Below are 15,087 nucleotides of genomic sequence, written 5' to 3' on the forward strand. Positions count from 1 at the left end.
TACTCTACCTCTCTGAGCCTCAGGTGCCTCCTGTTGAAGACGAAGATAGTAATAACATCCATACCACAGAGGGGTGGGAGTGGTGATGGGGGCTGGAAATGAGGAGGAAGAGAGGAAGAAAGGGAGTGGAGAGAGGAGGAGGGAGGAATCAGAAAGGGGAGGAGGGGGCCTTCTGACTGGGAGAAGGGGACGTCCTGAGTCTTTCAGCAACTGACTCCCATCTGACAGCGCTCAGAAAGGTCGAGAATCTCTCTCCCAGTGTCACTCGGCCTGTCAGTGGCAGCTCCATGTCTCAAATTGCCTCAAGCCCTGGACCCCAGCTTTGCTTTTGGAGACAGATTTTCAGCTACAAACCACAGTCTCCAAGATGTGGAGGGGCATGTGGCAAGAAGGGAAGGCAACTGAAGTAACATCTCTTCCTCACCAGGGAGGGGTGGCAGGCCAAGAACCTGGGAATCCATCAGCCATTAGGCTCAAGCCTCAGCTCAGCCCCTGAGTGGCTGGGTGACCTCAGGTACCACCATCTGAAGGCAGGGTCCAAGGCTCCAGGACTCCAGGGCTCCCATGTCCTAGGTACAGGAGGATCTCCCTTACTCTGAAGGAACAGGGCTCTGCAGAGCCAGGACATGGCCAGCAGGGGGCGCCCACCTTGGTCTTCATGAAGCCACTGTAGCCCACAACAGGGAAGGCTCCAGGGACAGAGCCCCTGTCTGGGAGAGGTCGCCCAGCCTCCTGCTTTGTTCCCTTGGCAGGTCCACAGGTGGGCAGACCACAGACTCAGCAGTCAGGCAGAGCCTGAATCTTCCTGCTGCTGCACTGAGCACAAGTCGCTGAACCTCTCAGAGTGGCAGTTCCCTCATCTGTAAATGGGCTCGTGCTCAATAGTTCTGCGAGGAGACAGTGAAGATCAACCACCTATGGGGCCTAATACACGGGAGCTGCTGTTGTTTTTTAACCCTCAGCCGAGGATACGTGCATTGGCTTTAGAGAGAGAGGATGGGAGGGAGAGAAACATCGATGGGAGAGAGAAATTGATCGGCTGCCTCCTGCATGTGTCTCAGCTGGGGATTGGACCCACAACCTAGGTATGTGCTCCAACCACGGACAAAACCTCCACCGTTTGGCGCAAGGGATGACGCTCCAACCGAATGAACCACCTGGCCAGGGCCGGAGCTGCTATTTTTAATAGCAGTGGTGGCAGCTGTAATAGATCTTAAAGTGCCTGACACAAAGGGTGTCCAATCAGTGGTAGCTATGACGACAGCAATGACAGTGATAATGATGCAGGACTCGGTCATGGTTTATTTTGGATTTCCTAACCTGGAAGCATCCAGGGCCTATTCACCTGGGATGCCTCCAGGGACAGGAAGTTCACTACCTCTCAGCAGCATGTTTTCACTGTCAGATCGTCCTCTTGCTGAAAGCTGCCTCCTGGAAGACATACTCCTGGCTCAGGGTGACCCCTGGCCTAGCTTCTGCCTTCAGTCCCCTTGTTTCCCCAGGGTCTGCCTGAGAGGCCCACGAGGTCAGAGAGCCAGGCACCTGGCAGCTGGGTTCCTGCTTTTGCAAGAAGGGCAGGGAGTTTACAAGTGAACCCAGGTGACTTCACTGGCAGAAAAGTCCCAGTGGATCTTGTTATTGCTATTCAAAGTTCCTCTCCTGCTAACTGGGAAGAAATAAGTGGAAGGAAAGCCCCCTGCTGGAGCCCCTGCAGTCCTCAGTCTCAGGAATGGTAGGAGGCCAGAGAGGGAATCTGAGGACCCCGTCACACATCCAGGATCCCACACATTCCAGTGGGGAGGCCTCAGCTCCGGCCCCCCTGCACCAGGCCTCCCCATCTGCGCCTGTGGGTCTGGCATTGAAGGATCTGGTGGATAGGGGGGGAGCCAAACAGTCCTGGGCTCAAATCTTGGCTTGGTCACATGTGCTCACAAGGGGCACAGGTACACACATGCAGTGGGTGTGCACACATGTGCAAGTGTGCTCGTGTGTGCGTGTGCACGCACCCAAGGTTGCCCATCCAGGGATTCCCTGGGCACATGTGTGCTTGCAGGCCTCTGTGCAGTATTTCTGCACTGATTCAGGAGGCCCCTCTGTTCACTGTTACCATGGAAACAAAGAGGCAATCCCCAGCCTCAGGGAGAACCTAAGGTTCCAGAAATGAGAAATTGACCCAGTCTTCCCGGCAAGGGAGACAGATCCAGAGCATGAGGCCCCTGGGGTATAGCAACCTCGGCCTCCAGGGGTTGGGTTCTGGGACTCTGGGTCCCTCTGAATTCTCGGGGAAGCCTTCCCGTCTTCAAGGCAACCTGGCCCCCTGGAAAGAGCTCGAGAAACAGAGCTGGGTCCCATCTTGGATCCGGCTCCAACCCCATGCAGTCTCAGGCAGGGCACTTGATCTCTCTTTGCCTCAGTTTCCCCTTCTGTAAAATGGGGATAATAGCAGGTGCCAGCAGAAGCCTTGAGCTGGGATGTTACTTTTGCTCTGCCTGGGGGCACCTGCTCTCAAGGCTGCATGAGTGCCCCCCTGAGCCCCAGAGGGTCACAGAGCAGCCTCCTTCGTGTGCATTGGCCTCCCTGGGGTCCTCCAGGGCTCCTCACAGTGGTCCTGGGAAGTGGCTTCTCACAGAAGAACTGAAGCCCCGGGAGGACATAGATGGCATGCAGGGGGTCAGGTCTGCTATCCCCCCCCACCCCCGGCCCAGCCCTGCACCACACGTGCACAGAGGGGCCTGCAGATTCCAACCACTTTTCTGGTTTGGGAGGAGAGTCACCCTGGGGCCATGGGCAAACCCCCAGGGCAGAGCCGAGCTGCCAGAAGGCTTCCAGATTTTGACTCCAGTCTCAGCCGTCCCGTATGCAGGCTGCGACACATCAGACAGAATTGTGTGTGAGGTTACAAGTGAACATGCAGCCTCCTGCCCTTTGTCCACTTCCATCTGCTGTGGACCCGGGAGCAACTTTCAAAGGGTCAGAGACAGACAAGGGGGGTGGCAGGAGCACACTCCCCAGCACAGGGGATGTGAAAAAAAAACCCCAAATGCTTATCCATCAGAAGAGCTGTGAAGGGGTCACTTCTGATTTGGGGAGAAGTGCCAGAGTGATCCCTGGGCCAGAGTGATAACACAAGGCCATCTGAGAAGGCAGAGGGGCAGGGGAGGTGCTGGGGCAAGGACAGGGCCGGCCTGAGAGACGTCCCCTAGTAAGAAGGGCTGACTTGGGAAAGAAGCAGGTGTGGAGGTGAGGGGTCCTGGATGGGGTGGAGCCTCCGGCTTGTTTAATGGATGGCACAGGCACAGGGCAGGCTGGAGTGGAAGGTGATGAGTTTGATACTGGCTGGCTTGGGTCCAGGGTATCTGTGAGCTTCTGGGAGCAGGTCCAGGAGGCAGCTGGAAACACAGGTTTTATTGAGAAGGGTCAGGGGGGTGTTTCTGCCAGCGTTTGCCAAGCGGGGAAGGGGCAGCCCCGGAATCTTCACTGGGTCCGTGGTCCTGTGAAGTCTGTGCTCTCATATGGAGGGACCAGCAAAGATGCAGCCCCTTTCTTTCTCACAGGTTCTGGGCTTCAAGCTTCTACTTCAAGCTCGAACTTCTACTCTGTAGAGGGACCATCTTCTACCACCTTCCCAGTCCCCTGACACCAAGCATTCCCTATTATCTGCTTGGAATCCACATTTATCGGATGCAGACTGTGCAGGCCCAGTGCCTGAACTTCACGGGTTTTCTCTCGATCCTCACGATGACCCTTGAGTGGGGGCACTGTTATTATATTATTATCCTCTCCATTTTACCGATGAAGGAACCAACTGAAGCTTCCAGGGCCTTGCCCCTGTCCCCCAGTGGGGTGGGGAGTGGGTCATGGTTTGCCCTGCTCGGTGGGAGCTACAAGGCTGCTGTGTGACCTGGGCAGGCATGGCCTCTCTCTGAACCCCGTCTATAAAGTAAGTTTACTCAGGGACTCTGGCTCCACCAGGACGCCCCTCTCGCCCCTGACTACAGTTCTGCAGTCCCGGCTCCCAGGACTTTCCCAACACCCTCAGCCGCCGCATCACTCTGTTCCTCCTGGCCCCGCTTCCTCGGGAACAGCCAGGCCCAGGCTGTGCTCCTGGCAGCTCTGCCACCCTGGGCTCTGGTCCGGGGGTGGTCCCCGGCGGTGAGGGGGGCAGGCAGATGCTGGGATCCTTTGGGCTATGGTGTCGGGCATCCGAGACACCCAGGCCTCCGCCTCAGGGTCCACTGTGCTCCAGGCTGGGGTAGGCAGGGCCCTTTGGAAAAGGGTGGCTTGAGGTTTTAATCACTTTATCAATGTTTGTTTGTGTAATTCAGCCCCGAGATGCTTTTCCCTCCATCTGTCCCCACCATCTGCTCCCATCAGGATTTTCCAAATCATTTGGGACCAAAGAGGGGAGGGTGGGGGCTGGGCCTCTGAGGGATTGGGGAGGGGCTACCTCCACCTACCTCAATGAGAGGCTTCTAGGCAGGGGCAAGGGCTCCTGAGTCAGACAGAACTGGGTTCAAATGCTGACACCGTTACTTTCCTGCTGTGTTACTTCAGGCAGGTGACTCCACTTCTCTGAAGCCTCAGTCTCTACACCTGTCAAATGGCAGTAATAGTATTGACTCCTCAGGATTAGTGACGATCAAATGAGGTGACACACGCAAAGCACTCTGCACCCAGTAGGTGCTCAGGAGCCATGTGGTCCCCTCTCCCCTCATCCCCACGGCTTCTTTCTCTGGCATCCTGTGAGCTGGTCTGTTCCTCTTTTAGTGCGAGGGGAGGGTAGCCAGCCCTCGGTCAGGTGCTGGGGACATCCCCTCCCCTGGGACTTGCCCTCTCTTCCGTCTCCCATCGATCTCGCCCCATGCTCTGTTCTTTTCCCAGCCACCCTCTACATTTCCCCTAAGACAGGCCTTTTCTCCCTTCTAGAGGCCGCAGTCTGGGGCGGAAGGGGCTGAGTATCATCAGCAACGACACCCCCGCCCCTGCAAAAGACCTTCATGGGAGGCTCATGGGCAGGGTCCCAGGGCCTCGTCTGCGTGTGCTCCTGTCCAGAATTGCAGGCCCGAGGGGGCCACTGAGGCAGCGAGTGAGGTCTGTCTCGTCCCTGCTCTGATCTTGGAAAATGTCAAGGCACCCAAGTCACCAGTCTAAACCTTCTGCTCAGATAGGGGAAGACACTTGCTCCAAATCATCTAGAAGTGAGGCACCAGGCCTCCCGACAACTGCCCCCTTGTCCGCCCCCCTTTCTGAGCTGTATCTCAGGGCACGAAGTCTTGAGCCAAGGACCTTGATGTCTTGATGTGCAGTGTGGAGAACGCCGAGCCTTCCCCTTTTGCTCACGGGGGTCTCCCAGAGCTTCTTAGGCTCCTGGGATGGGGGAGGTGGCTGATGGGAAGCACCCAGCAGAACCTACCGGCGCCCAGACTCTACCTCCAGATGCACCTACTCACTTCAGGTGCAGGGAGAGTCGGAGGGAGGTACCCAGGCTGAGGAGAAGCCACGGTTCTGCCTTCAGAAGCCCCTGTCTGGAGAGAAGAGGCAGGATGAAGACTGGGGGTCCTGAGGGCTGGGCACCAGAGCCCCCCTCACAGAGAAGAAAAACTGTGGGACTAGGAGAAGTGGCCTCCTGCCAGGCTGAGCTGAGGAGTCAGCCTGGAGGAGGTGAAGCTGGGGTGGCAAAGTCGGGGAAGCAGAGGGAGGGGCTGAGCAGCCTGTGGGAGGGTAAACTGAGACCCACAGGATGGGCGAGAAGACCTAGAACAGACTGGGAGGATTCTGGCTTCAGGTGGGTGGGAGAGGAAGGGGGAGGAGGGCGAGGAGGGCCTGAAGCCATGACTGTGGGGCAGGCCCCTCTCCCTGCCCAAGCACAGCAGGTCCTCCTGGCTTACTGGTGAGAGGGGAGAGAGCTCGTCCCTGAAAGGGCCTGAGGTGCAGGCTGAGCAGCAAGTCTCTTCCCACCCCCAGGTCCTGGCGCAGGAGGCAGCTGGGAACCACCCACGCATGTCTGGCGTCTCTCACGCTTCCACCGGGGGTCCCAACACCAGCGCCAAGGCGCACATCGGAACTGGTGTTCTGGAGGGCCCAGCTGCCTTCCCAGTCTTCCACAGCCTGGTCCCTCAGCTCCTCCAGCTGAGACCTCCCCTCTCTGCTTGTCCTCAAGCAAGAGGGGGCTTCAGGCTCTGCCTCTGAGCAGCTTGGTCAGGGAACCTGGGGGTGGAGCTTTGGTTTGAGCCCCCGGGGGCCAGGAGGGTCCCAGCTGCTGCCACAGAATTGGGAGGAGCTAACCAGTCAGAGGACAAATGGAGTCGGCCCACCTTCAAGGACCTCCGGAAACTAGGCCCGTTTGTGCTACCTCCGTCATGTCTCACTCCTAGTTGGTCCCCTGGTCCCACCCTGGTCCCCAGTCCTCAAAGTTTGTTCTTGACAGAATGCCTGAGCAAGCTTGACCTGGAAGTCAGACCCCCTCGCTCTGCTCAAAGCCCCAAGAGCTTCCCGTCTCACCTGGAAGGCACCCAAAGTCCTTGGCATGTCCCTGAGCACTGCCACCATCCCAGCCTCGGCAAACAGACCTCAGCTTTTCCGAAAACACTTGTCAAACACCCTGTACTAGATGTGACTTGTATATCGAGTCCGTGGTTTACTGCCTGCTCCTGTAACCTCGCTGCCGAGAACCCTGCTGGGCACCGAACTGGTGGTGGTGCCTGATGAACGTGTACGCAATGAATGGCTGCGGGCGCGTGGACTTTAAAAGTGCAAGCCTCCTGCTCACTAGCTGTCAGACACCGGAAAAACCATTTCACCCCTCTGAACCTGGTTCCTCATCTGTGAAGAGGGGACAATAAGGACCACCTCCAAGAGATGGAGCAAGGACAAAATTCGAGCTCAGGATAGGGGATTGTTGCTGAGGCTGGACCTCGATGCCCCTCCGAACCCCCCAGGCTGGAGATAGATGCTCCCCAGCCCACACGGGCAGAGACTGCGGAGGGAGGCGGGGGGGGGGGGGGGGGGCGGTGTTCCTTGATCGGGGTGGGGGAGGAGCACTTTAGATCAATGTTGGGAGGTGGGATTCATTCCGAGAGGGGTGGCGCGAGTGAGATCCTGAAGGGCGGTCGGGATATGGGGGTGCGCTCTGCTCTCTAAGGCGGAGGTAGATGGGGGCGTGCCTGGTCCCAGAAGACCTCAAGGATGGAGGAGTGGGCGCTGCCTCCTCCCTGAAAGCCCCCGGTTCTGTTTCGGAGTTGAGGCGCGGGGGCAGCGAGGGCAATTAGCGCACCGCCAGGATCCGGATTCGACGTGCGGCTCAGCGCCCAGGTGGGGGCGGGGGGGGGGGGGAGGCGGTGAAGCGGCCGGGTGTTGGTTCACTCCGCTTCGAAAAGAGGTGTTTGGGCACTGGCCACCCGCCGCCCCGTTCAGGCCACCTGAGTCGAGATGCTGAAGACATGGGGACCGCCGTCCTCCCCCTCCTCCCCCCGGCGGGTGCTCCCTGGCGAGGGGGGCAGGGAAGTGAGGGCATCCCCGTCCTTCTCCCGGGCAGGGGCAGGGGCGGAGCCTAGTCATTGCTCCCTCCACCCCTCGAGCTGGAGGGGAAAGTGGGGGAGCGGGACCCGCCCCCCCCGAGGAGGGACTCGGGGTGAACGCTGCGGGGCGTCTCCTTCGCAGTCCCTCCCCCCCGCCCCCCGCCCGCCCCTCTGGCCGCCTCTGCCGCCGCGCGCCGCAGCAGCGCCGCCTTCCCTGCGCAGTCGGTGTCTCCGCGTTGCTGGGTGAGTGGGGGCCGCTCTGGCCGGGGCTGGGGGATGCGGGAAGGGGGCATGCCGGAGGTAGAGGGCCACGTCCAGGGCTCCCCAGCCCCGCTGTTCCCGCGCCTCGCAGGAATCCTCCCTCCGGGTGCACAGGGAGTGGGGGCTCTCCAGGGAAAACGCGTGGAGCTCTCCAGGGTCCTGACCTTCGCGTGGCCAGCCTGCAAGAGTCTTGCTTCGGCCGCTCAGAGCGCCCCCTCCAGGAGGGGCCACTAGCCCGGCGCTCTTCGAGTGCTGAAAGGGTTGAGGCAGAAGCTGAGGGCGAGAGCTGGGGAGAGGTTCAGGGAAGGTCCTCGAGGCAGGTTTCTGAGATGGAGCAGTGGGTCCTTGCCATTTGGGGGATTAGGAGGGGGATGTTTTGCGCGACAACAGAATTTTCTACCACCCTCGTTGCCAAGTCTTCCACTGGGAGGGGCAGCTCTGAGGGTGGCAGGGAAGAAGGGGCACTGGAAGATCTCTCCCGCCCAGCGCATCTCTCTGCCCCCTCCCCGATGACCCAGTTCCTTGGACCTTGAGGAAGGGACTAAGGGGCACACTCTGCCACCCCAGCCCCATGCATTTCCTCAGCCCCCTCCCACACGTTTGTTCTGTGGGTCCTCAGCTTGGGGCAGAAGGGGCTGATCTAGAAAGGAGGGTGACCAACCAACTTACAGAAACATGCATATGAGATACTACTGAGGACATGCACAGGTCCCCCAGATGGCCACACAGGCACATCCCCCTCACATTGTAATGGGTGACACCTAGTCACATGCACAGATATGTGCTGAAACACACGGGGAGACAAATGCAATGCAGAAGCCAGAGACACATGCATACGTGAGCACACGCACACACTCACCCGCAAATGCACACAAGGAACCCCCTTGCCCAGTTTCAGAGACCCGAGCTGAGGGGAGATTCGCCTGTGCACACTCCCACATCCTTGCCCAGACCCGCCCGGCTGTCCCCTCTCCATTGCCGTCCCCTTAGCCCTTCGCACTCTAAGCTCCTGCACTGAGGGGACCTTTCTGGGTGGACTGGAGGAAAGGTAAGTGTCGGGGGAGGGTTGGCTGGCCACAGGTCTCCATGGAAGACGGGCCCCTTGTGGGTCTGAGAAGGGCTGCAGCTCCCTCTGGAAGAGAAGGATGTCAAGGGCGCCTGGGGGTCCCACGCGCAGATGGCTGTGTGAGAGGTGTCGTCGGCATGAGAGTGCGATGGCATCTGTGGGACATGTGGGGCCGGGGGCTGGTGTCTTGGTGCACAGGGCATGGGAGCGTGCACGCGTGGCGCCCCGTTTCTGTACCTGTGAGTTGTACAGCAGAAGGAATGTTGTCGTGTGTGGAGGTGAGGCGATCCATGGCGGGTGTGGGCTGGCATGTGAGTGGCATGGGTGCCGGTGTGTGGAGTGGGGTGCTGTGTAGCCTGTGTGGCAGCGTGTCTTCACTTGTGCATTGTCGTGCAGGAGTCTTGTGGCATCTGTTTATTTAATACTTATGCAGCACTTATATGTGCAGACATCGTTCTGAATGCTTTATATGTATTAACTAACTTAATTCCACCATTATAATGAGGTAGGTACTGTGCCCCTCACTTTACAGATGAGGCAGAGAGAGTTTAAGGAAATTGCCCAAGGTCACGAAGCTGGGAAGATGCAGACCTGGGATTTTAACCCCGGAGGTCTGGTTCTGGGGCCCAGGCTAACACCTGCCTTACATCACCTGTTGTCAGGTGCAGGTGCAGAGGAGAGCAGGCCAGCGTCTGGGCTGCAGGTGTGTTTCGTGGTACTCAGGCATACGTGAAAGGATGAGGGGGCAGTGAACAGGAGGGAGGAGGACCAGAAGCCTTTCTGCACCTCCCTGGACAGCTCTGGGAGTCAGCCCTGTCACTCCATGGCTGTGAACTTGAACCCAGGTCACACTTCCTTGATCTTGTCTGCTCATCTTGTGACCTTGGGCCAGCTCCTCTCTCTCACTGGGTCCAAAGAGAGGCTGGGGCCGCTGGTGTCTGGGGGCCCTCCTGGAGTGGTGTCAAGGGACCAGGAGGGCCTGACTCCTCCTCTCCATCCCTTGACTTTCTTGGGGACCCAGGTGGGATCGGCTCAGTGGCCATGGGCAAGCAGAACAGCAAGCTGCGGCCGGAGATGCTGCAGGACCTGCGGGAGAACACGGAGTTCTCGGAGCTGGAGCTGCAGGAGTGGTACAAGGGCTTTCTCAAGGACTGCCCCACAGGCATCCTCAACGTGGACGAGTTCAAGAAGATCTACGCCAACTTCTTCCCCTACGGCGACGCCTCCAAGTTTGCTGAGCACGTCTTCCGCACCTTCGACACCAACAGTGATGGCACCATTGACTTCCGGGAGTTCATCATCGCGCTGAGTGTGACCTCGCGTGGCCGCCTGGAGCAGAAGCTCATGTGGGCCTTCAGCATGTACGACCTGGATGGCAACGGCTACATCAGCCGCGAGGAGATGCTCGAGATTGTGCAGGTGGGCCCTGGGCCCCTCGGAATGCCAGGCGCGGGGCCCAGCAGCTGTATCTACTCTTTTTAGCCTCTTGACAGCCCTTGTGGGTAGGTGGCGGCGGGTGCTATTCTCACAACCCATTTATAACAGTTTTTACTGGGAAATACTTTCTAATCTAAAGAAAAGTTGAGAACACTCCCATATACACTTTACCCACATTCTCCAATTAACATTTGACCACTTTTGTTCTATCGTTGTGTGTGTACGTGTGTGTAATGTTTTGTTGTTGTTCTGAGCAGGCTGCTTTACCCCTGAGTCTGTCAGGGTATATTTCCTAAGAACAGGGGCGTTCTCTTACGTAACCCATAGTATGATTGGCAAAGTCAGGGCATTTAGCATAGAAACAATGTTATTGTCTAACTTACAGACCATATTCTAATTTTGCCAGCTGTCTTGGTAGTGTTCTTTTTTGCCCCGATCAAGGGTCATGCACCGCATTTCGTTTTCATGTCTCATTAGTCCCTTTTAGTCTGTGACAGTTCCTCAGCCTTTCTTTGTCTTGCAAGATTTGACATGTCTGCAGAGTACAGGCTAGTTGTGTTTTATCGCTCCTCATTTACTCAAGAGAAAACAGATTCTCAGAGAGGTAAAGACATTTGCTTGAGGCCACACAGCCTCTGAGTGGGCCACCTGGATCCATGGCCCACGTCCCATCTGGATACTCAGCCACATTGCAACTAATTGAGGGCCCACTGACAACCTCATGCTGAGTGAGATGCTTAGAGCCATGAGGTCAGTGCATCTTTACAACAACCTTGTGAAGCTCAGAGAGGTGAAGTGACTTGTCCAAGGTCACACAGCAAGTAAGTGGGGTCAGGCTCAAGCTGACCACCACTCAGAGCTGCTTCTTGAAAGAGGTCTGGCTTCCAGTTCTGACATTGTGTCAACTTTTAGGTGGCCCTTCTGAAAAATAGGGATGGTGATTCTGATCTCACAGGTTTAAAGGCCTGGGAACACCATTTTAATACAAATGAACATCATTTAAATTGAACATTAAAATGAATACCATTTTAATACAAATTTAAGTGTGACACATCAGCTTTATCTCAAGCTTCTAAAGCATCCATCCGCTCAGTCCAGCATCAAAGACCACAAAGGCTGTGGTTCTATTTTTACCTATCCAATTTCCTGTTCACTACCTTCCTGACCTTCTGTAAAGTGAGGGTGTTAACTAACCCTCAAGGCTACTATGGGTATAAAGTGGGGTAGGCACTTGGGCAGAAGGCCCAGTATACAATGGGCACTTGGTAAAACTTATTTCCCCCTCTGCGCATTCTCTGCTGTAGCCAGAATGGCCTTTTCCACATACTTGGAACGTGCCCTGAGTAATCCTGTTGCACAGCTTTGCACAAGCTCTTGCTCCCTCTCCTTCTGCCTCTCTGAGTCCTTTTTCTTTTCGTCCCTCAGCTCTGCTGACTGCTCCCCACTTCCAGCTCATCCAGCCCCTACTGGACTCTTGGCTTGTCTGTCACTAAGGGTCTTTGTCTGTTCTCTCTGGCTGGAGTAGAATGGGCTGCCTTGGGATGTGGTCCCCTCCCTATGCCTATCACTAGGGGGAAGACTTTACATTTGTCAATGACTCCCGTGGGCCAGGCATTAAATCTGCTGTTGATGGACAGTGGGGAGTTCTGGGGGTACTGGTGGAAGGCTTGGGGTAGCCAGGGTGGTGGCGGATTATTCAGGGATTGGGCAGCAGCTGGATACCAACCAGTGTGAATGGGGTGTTCATGTTTTACCACTTAGTGTGGTTGCACTGGTATCTACTGGTAAATCTCCAGCCTGCTGGAGGCGCCCGCCGGTCCCATTCCTTGGGCATCCTTGGATCTCCCTGGCTGGCCTCTGCTCTCTGGGCCCTGGTTTCCCTCACCACAGCCCATCAGTCAGCCCCAGCTGGCCAGTGCAGACGGAGCTCTGCAAACCCCCATGGCCGATTAATTACAAGTCGGCTTGGGTGAAACAATGAATGAGCAGCAATTCCAGACAATTAATTAGGAGGCCTGGGGGTAGAGTTGTCACAAGCGGAGCATTTACTCTCTAAGTCACTCGCACAGTCCTTCTCAGGACCCTGCCCTGTGGCCAAGAGGTGAGTACACTAGGAGGGAAGAAATTGCATCTCGGGGCTCCCACTCTGGTGGGCAGGCCACACTGACCAGCTTGACGACAGGGGTATAACTGTGACAGGGAAGAATTGAGGATGTGGCGGATGATGAATAATTATATACAAGCTGCTGTTTACTGACCACTTACTTTTGCCAGGCACTGTTCTACACACAGAGTCTCATTTAATCCTCTAGACAATCCTCATGAGGGAGATACTGCTCCCATTTTGCAGATGAGGAAACAGGTTCACGGAGGTTAGGTACGTGTCCCAGGCTCCACAGCAAGTGATCGGTGGAACCAGGATGCCACTCCAGGTCCACCCCACAAGCATCTATCCAGCAACTAAGAGGGAGCAGGTTCTAATCTTGTCTTTGCCATCAGCTCCCTTTCTGAGTCTCCATTTCTTATCTGGAAAATGGGGATCATGACACCTACTTTTCAGGGCTGTTGTGAGGTTTAGAAATAATGCATGTAAAGTACCCAGCACATAGTAGGTGCCTGGTAAATGGTAGCCGGTAATATTGTCCCAGGCAGAGGCTGTAAATGCCAGGGAATCTGAAACGTGCAGTTGTTTTGGTTGTGGCAGAATTATCTACCAGGAGAGAGCCAATGGTACAGAGGTCAAGGGACCGCAGTGTGAAGTACTTTGAATGCTAAGGACCAAATGGTTTGGACTTGGTACAGAGGGCAGTGGGAGGTGCCAACTGCTTTCAAAAGGGACGTTCCTGCCAGGTGCCTGGCACTACGCTCAGTTCTGGGGATATGGGCACTAGCTAGATGTCCACGGTCCTTATTTGTATGCTGAAGACTAGGCACAATCCAACAAAGGCGTAATTATTTCCAGAGAGGGGTTTCCAAAGGAAAAGCCCAGGAGGCTCTGTGCCAGCACATGGGCCCTGACCCAGCTTGGATCAGAGAAGGACTCCCTAAGAAAGCGCTATGTAAGCTGAGCCACAAGGAGGAGTGGGAGGCAGCAGAAGAAGCGTGGGGCAGCATCCAGAAGGATGAGCTGAGTGCATGGCAGGCCTGGGGGGAGGCCTGTGTATAACTGGAAAAAGGGGGCGGTCTGCTGGGCGGGGGACGTGGTGGTAGATATTTGTGTTTGGAAAGAGCTTTCAGAGGTAGAGTGGGGGACAGAACCAAGGAAATGAGGTTGGAAGAGACCAGTGTGAAGGCTAAAGCTGGATCTGAGGCAGGGTAAATTTTGGTATGGGAGAAGAGAGGCAGGCTCCTTGGAGATGGTTTCAGTAGCAAAAAGCTGGAAGGTCGATGGGTAGGTCCGGTCCTTGAGCTCCAGGACCCAGCCTATCCCTACGTGCTCTGTCCACATTTAGCGCAAAAACCTCCCTTAGCGTCGCCTCCAGAGCTCCAGCAAGAGGCGACTGCAGCCCAGGGCCCAGGCTGTCCCCGCCCCTGGCAGATGCTCATTTGCGTTTATTTGCATAATGCTCCCCGGCCCCTCTGGGCCCAGCTGCCTCCGGCCTTCCAGCCCGGGGTGCTTCCCACGCCCCCTGCTGGCCACAGCGATACCGCAGCCCAACGCCTCCTGTCGGTCACCAAGCGCCCGTGGCCGGGAGTTTCTGAGAAGCAGTGCTAACTCCGTACGGACCTCGGAATCTTCGACTCCGATGTCCTCCAACATCTCTACACATCCCCTGCACTCAGCCACCCCCACATTTTCGGCGCCCGCTCAGAGCTTCCCGCTGTGGGTCTTTGTATACGCAGGCCCCTCGGTCAGCAATTCTTTCCCACCTAGCGCTCCAAGGGAACTTGGTCAGGGCTCACTCCAATAGCGCCCTCCTCTTCTGGGAAGCTTTCCCAGACACTCTTTCTTGAATCCTCCGGTTCCCTACGCCTCCGTGCCCCCTCCCCACCTCGCCCTGGCGGGAACGACAATCATCAGTGTACCCGGGGGCGTTTTTGAAGACTGGGGGCTGGGGGGGTGGCTCAGGCAGTCTCCACTCACTCCCGCCTTCCACTCCCGATCCCCAGGCCATTTACAAAATGGTTTCGTCGGTGATGAAGATGCCGGAGGACGAGTCGACCCCGGAAAAGAGGACTGAGAAAATCTTCCGCCAAATGGACACGAACAACGACGGTGAGGAGCGGGGGCGGGGGCGGGCGGGCGCCACATCCCTTACCCTCCCGCCGCTGGGCTCTGCCTTCCCTTGCTTCGGGGCTGCCTTCTCCCCATCACTGTTCCTTCGCCCTGCAGGCAAGCTGTCCCTGGAGGAGTTCATCCGCGGAGCCAAAAGCGACCCGTCCATCGTGCGTCTGCTACAGTGCGACCCCAGCAGCGCCTCCCAGTTCTGAGCGAGGTGCCAGGTTCCTCCTCTTCCCTGCCTTCACTGGCCCTCTCCCGGCTCTCAGCTTCCTCTCCCTTGTGTCCATCCAGGCTAGGGGCAGACTGGACCTCCCCCCCAGGGTCTGCACTCTGCGGGGAGCCTATGGAAAAGGGAACCCTGCGGTACCCCCAAGGCCCAAGCAAGCGGTTAGTACCCTCCAATCCAAGAAGGCAGTATCTCCCTTCGGCAATGATAGAGAGACACACAGGCTCTGGCTTGGTCCACCCCTCCGAGTCAGCCTTCCCCTTCCTAGATATCAGAACTTCAACCAGCCTCCCTCCCTACCACACGCACAGCCATGAGGCCAGACTTCCCTCCCCCAACTACCAGGCAAGCTCCCCCC

The 15,087-nt window shown here is 57.0% G+C and overlaps 1 protein-coding gene across 1 annotated transcript; it reads left to right on the forward strand.

The window, feature by feature from the left end:
* The first annotated feature begins 7,697 nt into the window (after positions 1–7,697).
* HPCA (hippocalcin) lies at positions 7,698–15,049 on the forward strand. The gene is made up of 4 exons (XM_053921207.1): positions 7,698–7,760; positions 9,866–10,263; positions 14,392–14,497; positions 14,615–15,049. The coding sequence occupies exons 2-4, from the start codon at positions 9,886–9,888 to the stop codon at positions 14,710–14,712; spliced, it is 582 nt and encodes a 193-aa protein (XP_053777182.1). The 5' UTR covers positions 7,698–7,760; positions 9,866–9,885; the 3' UTR covers positions 14,713–15,049.
* The last annotated feature ends 38 nt before the right edge of the window (positions 15,050–15,087 follow it).

Source organism: Desmodus rotundus, chromosome 3 (assembly GCF_022682495.2).
Source record: "Desmodus rotundus isolate HL8 chromosome 3, HLdesRot8A.1, whole genome shotgun sequence".
Classification (NCBI taxonomy): Eukaryota; Metazoa; Chordata; class Mammalia; order Chiroptera; family Phyllostomidae; genus Desmodus; species Desmodus rotundus.

Bases quoted from the DNA above. Each gene is read 5' to 3' on its own strand.
- HPCA (XM_053921207.1), top strand. From the start codon at position 9,886: ATGGGCAAGCAGAACAGCAAGCTGCGGCCGGAGATGCTGCAGGACCTG. The intron at 10,264-14,391 runs GTGGGCCCTGGG...CCCGATCCCCAG, and splicing joins AGATGCTCGAGATTGTGCAG to GCCATTTACAAAATGGTTTC. The intron at 14,498-14,614 runs GTGAGGAGCGGG...TTCGCCCTGCAG, and splicing joins AATGGACACGAACAACGACG to GCAAGCTGTCCCTGGAGGAG.